This window comes from Chanos chanos, chromosome 8 (assembly GCF_902362185.1).
Source record: "Chanos chanos chromosome 8, fChaCha1.1, whole genome shotgun sequence".
In the NCBI taxonomy this organism is placed as follows: Eukaryota; Metazoa; Chordata; class Actinopteri; order Gonorynchiformes; family Chanidae; genus Chanos; species Chanos chanos.
Window position 1 is genome coordinate 3730623 of NC_044502.1, and position 6878 is coordinate 3737500.

The 6878-nt window shown below is 47.1% G+C and overlaps 1 protein-coding gene across 4 annotated transcripts in view; it reads left to right on the top strand.

Moving 5' to 3' along the window:
• Positions 1 to 684: 684 nt before the first annotated feature.
• The window catches only part of inpp4ab (inositol polyphosphate-4-phosphatase type I Ab), a 26399-nt gene continuing 20205 nt past the window's right edge, over positions 685 to 6878 (top strand). For all 4 annotated transcript variants that reach the window (XM_030781775.1, XM_030781774.1, XM_030781772.1 and 1 more), the window contains exons 1-9: positions 685 to 775; positions 1325 to 1369; positions 2365 to 2483; positions 2897 to 3013; positions 3613 to 3692; positions 4039 to 4150; positions 4478 to 4568; positions 5844 to 5991; positions 6576 to 6706. In XM_030781775.1, coding sequence (XP_030637635.1) covers positions 685 to 775; positions 1325 to 1369; positions 2365 to 2483; positions 2897 to 3013; positions 3613 to 3692; positions 4039 to 4150; positions 4478 to 4568; positions 5844 to 5991; positions 6576 to 6706 — 934 coding nt within the window. The remainder of the gene's footprint in view (positions 776 to 1324; positions 1370 to 2364; positions 2484 to 2896; positions 3014 to 3612; positions 3693 to 4038; positions 4151 to 4477; positions 4569 to 5843; positions 5992 to 6575; positions 6707 to 6878) is intronic.

Consider the following 6878-nt stretch of genomic DNA (forward strand, 5'->3'; position numbering starts at 1 on the left):
TCTCCTGCTGTTCTTTTCTTTGGTGTTGTTGTTGTTGTTGTTGTTGTTTTTGCCAAAAGATGCTCGAGTTGTCTCTTTCTTTAGGTTCCTGTCATGCGGGTAAAAACTGGGGACATTAATCTGTGAATCAAAACACAGAGCATTTGTTTGAGACAGTAGCTGACAGGGCCCGCTGGACGGGGTGAGAGCTTATCTGTTTGCATTTGCAGTGTGGGGGAAAAACCCACACTGGATTTTTCCTGGTCTGAATTTGTTAAATGCTTTTTCTTTCTTGGGTTCTTTATGGCTAGTGTAAGAGGGCTGATTCAAGAGGACTCTCTCTTTGATTAATTAATGACTAATTAACTAGTCAAAGACAACAAACTGAGTCCACTGACTTCCTAATGATATGAAACTGCTCTCTCTCTCTCTCTCTCTCTCTCTCTCTTTTCCCTTCTCCCTCTCTGTCTCCCCTGTCTTCACCTCTCTCTCATTCGCTCTGTCTCTTTCTCTCTCTCTTTCTCTTTCTCTTTCTCTTTCTCAGTGGGGAGAGAGAGACAGCAGACTGAACGATGCTTTGCAGCCCAGCCCAAGGCTCACTCTAAGGAGTGTGTACTTGTGGCGTGAGAGCGTGTGTGTCACACTCCCAAACCTGCCTCAGTGACAACACACAAACACGCACCCACACACACGCGCGGTGCCAGGATGTCGTCGAAGGAGCGGAGCAGACCCTGGTCTGTGTACAGAGCCAATACGTTTAACATGTCGTCAGAGATGCTGGGCCTCGCTCTCGCAGGTCAGTGCACCACTGGTTTTATTTTTATTCAAATGAGCCATCGCGTCCTAACACACGTATAGACATCAATGTGATCGCAAGGTTCTAATGTTCTTTTTTTTTTAAGTCGCTAATATTGATAAATTTATGTAGAATTGCTAAATAAATTCAAATGAAATGGGTGAAATTCAGCTGAGCTTAGGAAGACAGAGTTAAATGTTATTATTATCTCTTAGGTATTCTACTGACTGGCGACCTGTCCAGGGTGTTTCCCCGCCTTTCGCCCAATGAGCGCTTTGATAGGCTCCAGCACCCCCTGTAACCTGAATTAGGATAAGCGGCTTAGAAAATGAATGAATGAATGAATGAAATACTGTATTCTTCTAGTTTTAATTTATTTAATTTTCATTTTGGCATCAGTATTGTCTCTTGTGACCTCCAGTGATGTTGCCTGAATCTGTATCATTTCTTTCAGTTTGTTTCTTTTCTTTTCTTTTCTTTCTTTTTTTTACCTTGACAGGCTGAATATATATAATTTCTCTCAGTAATAATGTGTTTAATTGGTTTTAGGGAACAGTCAAGACCCTGATGAACCTGTACTGGAATTCAGTCTCAGTAAGTCCTGTCATTTCAACCAATCATGTTTCAACCAATCAGCCATCAGTTCACCGGAGCCTCGGGAGAACTTTCCAGAAGGCGACACAAGGCTTTAGGCTTTTATTTATTTTACATTTTCATTTATCATTTGTCTCCTGAGTCCTGAGCTGAGGATTACGTCTGGCTTTATTGTGATGTGCAAAAAAATACCTAAAGGATTTGGACAGTTTTTAAATATTAGTAGAAGCAGATTCATCTCATGGCCCCTGGACATGATCACCCATGTCATGTTTGTAATCTTCAAAGATCATGTCGGCTACGCCGAAATCCAGAAACATCTCAGACGCCCGCACACCCCCCTCGCCCCCCCCCCATTCCGCCCCAACAGGTCCAACATAAAGCAGGTGTATAAATATTTTCGTTAAGTTGAGTCTCATAAAGTCACTGGCGATGGTGAAACCTAAAAACCCAAATGTTTGGACAGGGTAACGTATGCCAGTGGACCTTTTTTTTTTTTTCTTTACTGTCTCCATCCCTGCTGAGAGAGGAGATCCTGTTTGAAGGTTTTGAACATGATCCGTAATTGGCCAGCATGGTCCAGTGTGCTGCGTGGGTTTGACAGTTTCCAGTAACACCATTCGCCCTGCTCCCTGATTTGTATAGTATCATCTCACTGTGATGGAAAGCGTCAGATACATGTTCTTTACTGTGTGTGTGCATGTGCGCATGTTTGTGTGTGAGTCTGGGTGAGTCTGTGTGTGTGTGTGTGTGTGTGTGTGTGTGTGAGTCTGGGTGTGTCTTTGTGTCTGTGTCTCTATGGCTGGTGTTCTGTATTGTTTGTGTGTCTGTCTGCTTTTCTGCGTTTCTGTTTGTTGTTGTTGATGTGTATTTGTGTAACTCATAATTTGTTTATTTGTGTGTGTGTGCGTGTGTGTGTACGTGTGCGTGTGTGTGTACGTGTGCGTGTGTGCATGTGTGCGTGCGTGTGTGCATGTGTGTATGTGTGTGTGCAGTATGCAGTGAGCTGATTACGCCGTCTCTGGACCGGAAGCCCAACAGTTTTGTGGCTGTTAGCTGCACCACGCCCCCACAGGCCTTCTGGACCAAACACGCTCAAACCGAAATCATCGAGGTGAGAACCACAAACACACACATGCTGAGTGCAGAGAAGGCAAGCTGTAAACGACCACATCAGAAGCTTTCGGACTGAGTTTACAGACTGTACGGCCCTCCTGAACTTCTCCCTGACTCGCTCCCTCTGAGGACCGATGTATTCATAAGTAGACAGTAGAGAAGTGAGCAGTTTAGCGTGATGAACAGGAGAGAAAAATACTGTCTGTCAGTAATTAGCACTGCCGGCTAACCGCGTCACGCAAACCCATATGGTAGAAACCTACAGCGGTTCATAATGACGCTCTCACTCGCTGTCACATTGTTTCATCAACCTGACCGTAGCCTGAGGTCAATGAACGGTCCTGTCGATAAATATTTTCTCTCTCTCTCTCTCTCTCTCTCTCTCTCTCTCTCTCTTTATCTCCTCTTCAGGGTACCAGTAATCCCATGTTCCTCAGTAGCATTGCCTTCTTTCAGGACTCCCTCATCAACCAGCAGACCCAAGTCAAACTGTCTGTGTACGACGTGAAGGATCGGTCACAGGGCACGGTTAGAACACACGCACACACACAGGCACACACGCACACACGCACACGCACGCACCCACACACGCACGCACGCACGCACGCACTCACACACACACACACACATACACACACATACACACACACACACACACACACATACACACACACACACGCACACACGCGCACACACATACACACGCTCACACACACGCACACACGCACCCACACACGCACACACACGCTCACACACACACACGCACGCACCCACACACGCACACACACACACACACACACACACGCTCACACACACGCACGCACGCACCCACACACGCACACACACGCTCACACGCACCCACACACGCACACACACACACACACGCACGCATGCACACACACGCACACACACACACACGCACTCACACGCACGCACGCACACACACACGCACTCACACGCACACGCACGCACGCACAAACACACACACACACGCACGCACACACAAACGCACCCACACACACACACACGCAATGTCTTTCTCTCTCCCCTTTCCTCTTCTTTCTTATTTTCTCTCATTTCTTTTTTTCTTCTAATCCTCCTCCCGCACTCTGTCTCTGATGACCCAGATGTATTTACTGGGCTCAGCCATGTTTACGGTGAAGGAACTGCTGCAGGAGAAGAACCACAGACTACACCTGCCACTCAGGTAAACCAGCCAATCAGCGCTAAGCAGACTACTGCCACTCAGATAAACCAGCCAATCAGCTCTCAGCACATTTCCTTTTTTGCCCATACATTTAGCTCCTCATATCTTATCTGTGTAACTGTAAAGGGAACACTAGTTACTGGGTGGTTGTTAAAGATTATTACAGCTTTGACGTTTCCTTGTTGATCAGAATAATTACACTGACTGTTACAGCTGTCAAGTTTCCTTGTTTATCAAAACGGTGACGCTGAGATTGAGGTGTAAGGGAACGGGCCGGCTGGTCTGTCTGTGAGAGTCGTAAGAGTAGATTTATGAGTAAACAGAGGGAGAACTGTCTGTCCCTCAGGTCGGCGGAAAATGAGGGAGTGGGGAGCATGACCGTTTTGGCGTGGCAGATGGAGGAGAAAAGGGATCAGCGGACGCCAGTCGCCCGTTTACCAGACACCATCAACGGCAGGGTGAGGCCAGTGGATCCCACAAACAGGCTGTGTGTGTGTGTGTGTGTTTGTATGTCTGTCTGTCTGTCTGTCTCTGTCTCTGTCTCTGTCTCTGAATGTGAGTGTGTGTGTGTGTGTGTGTGTGTGTGTGTGTACGTCTGTCTGTATGTGAGTGTACATGTGTGTGTGCGTGTATATGTGTGTCTGTCTGTCTCTGTCTGTGAATGTGAGTGTCTGTGAATGTGAGTGAGTGTGTGTGTGTGTGTGTGTGTGTGTGTGTGTTTGTGTGTGTGTGTGTGTATAAGTGCTTGTGTTTCTAACACATCTTGTTTCTGTCACTGTTCCCAGACCGTCCTTCCTGTTGACGAAAGCTTGACAGAATCGTTGGGAATTCGAACAAAATATGCATCTTTATGTAAAGACACATTTTTACGATCAGGTAGGAGCACCAGTGAAAAACACAGTGAAATAAATAAATGAATAAGTAAATAAAAGCAAAAGCGATGATGTGAATACATTGGGAGATGGAGCGGGGCGGCCCAGCTGTGTCCGGGCTCATGACAGACAGTCAGAGTGAAAGGATGAGGGAACATCGAATTCAACTTAACTTCACCTGCGCTTTGACTCCCCATTAGTCTTGTCCATATTATTGGTATTATTATCACTCTATCGCATTAATCATATGACCTGTGTGTGTGTGTGTGTGTGTGTCAGTGTCAGTGTCAGTGTGTGGAAGTGTCTGTGGAAGTGTGTGTGTACACTCTGTGGCTCAGGGTGACTGTGTGTATGTGTGTGTGTGTGTGTGTGTACGTGTGTGTGAGAGAGAGAGAGTGTGTAATCTGTGGCTCAGGGTGACTGTGTGTGTGTGTGTGTGTGTGTGTGCGTGTGCATGTGTGTGAGTGTGTGTGTGTGACTGTGTGTGTGTGTTTGTGTGTGTGTGTGAGTGTGCATGTGTGTGAGTGTGCATGTGTGTGACTGTGTGTGCGTGCGTGTGTGTGTGTGTGTGTGTGAGTGTGTACTCTGAGGCTCAGGGTGACAGTGTGTGTGGGCGTGTGGAGGTTTCGGTTATGATTACACTGGCCTTCTCCTCCTCCTTTTGCCTCCACCAGCGGTGGTGTCAGACACATGCTCACTGTTAGAAGACACCGGGTGATCTGCTTAAGTGGAAGTGAAAATAAAACCCATTGGAAACGACCTTTTTTTGGCCTCTTTCGTTCTCGCTCTAATGACACATAATAGTACTGTGTGTGGTGCGTCTGGCCGCTAAGCCGCGCGGGTCTCTGTGTATGTCAGTTCTTCTGACTCGGAGCGGGCTCTGCTGATGTGTCCTGGCCTTTGGAATCGAGTCACGTGTTTGGCGTGTCCTGTTGGGATCTAGTCGTGTGTTTGGCGTGTCCTGTTGGGATCCAGGCCTTGACATGTGTCTCTGCACTTTGCACTTTTAGAGAAGATTCCAAAGAAATGTCGATGTGTTTCCTTACTCTGTGGTGTATGAATTAATGAATGGTTAATTAACAGTGCAATGACAACTGACTTAAGTTCACTGACTCCCTCATTGAATTTAGAACTACAGACCTTTTTACCAGTTTACCATAAAAATGCAGATCAACCTGATTCTCTCTGTCTCTCTCCCTCTCTCTCTCTCTCTGTCTCTCTCCCTCTCCCTCTGTTTCTCTCTCTGTATGTCTGTCTCTCTGTGGCATTTGGCTGGTAGTGTTTGGGGGAACCATGTCTCGGATGTACCGGTTCCCGACCACTGATGGGAACCATTTGCGGATCCTGGAGCAGATGGCAGAGAGTGTGCTTTCACTCAATGTCCCACGCCAATTTGTCAAACTGCTGCTGGAGGAGGACACGGCCAGGTAAACACACACACACACACACACACACATATTCATTCACACACACACATACACACACACACACACACACACAAAACCTCATTAATGAATATAACATTGTGCATACTCATTCCTTTGACCGAATTACTGAGTGTAACTTAATGAGCAGCTTGAATTCATAACAAACTTAACTCATGAGTATTTTTCCAACTGAATTCATTTGTTTTTCCAGTTTACTGCCTTTTTTAGACTCAGGATTTGACTGTGTGTGGACTGTATATGTGTCTGCCTGAATGTGTGTGCGTGTGTGTGTGTGCGCGTATGTGTGCGCGTGTGTGTGTGTGTGTGCATGTGTGCGTGTGTGCGTGCGTGTGTGCGTGCGTGTGTGCGTGTGTGTGTGCGTGTGTGTGTGTGTGCGCGTGCGTGTGTGTGTGCGTGTGCGTGTGTGTGCGCGTGCGTGTGTGTGTGTGTGTGTGTGTGTGTGCGCGTGCGTGTGTGTGCGCGTGCGTGTGTGTGTGCGCGTGCGTGTGCGTGTGCGTGTGCGTGTGCGTGCGTGCGTGCGTGCGTGTGTGTGTGTGTGTGTGTGCGCGTGTGTGTGTGCTCAGGGTGTGTGAACTGGAGGAACTGGGCGAGTTGTCTCCGTGCTGGGAGAATCTTCGGCGTCAGATTGTGACACAGTATCAGAGCATCATCCTGACCTATCAGGACACTCTCAATAATCTTCAGGATTATAAAGGTCAGTGTGACCACACACACACACACACACACACACACACACAGGTACGTGCATATGCAAACAACACACACACACAAAGTCAACTGAATACTCAGACTTCAGATAACATTTGAAAAGGGTGTTCAGTTAAAGTCAACTGAATATTTCTGCGGTAAACCGTAAAGTCTAATCA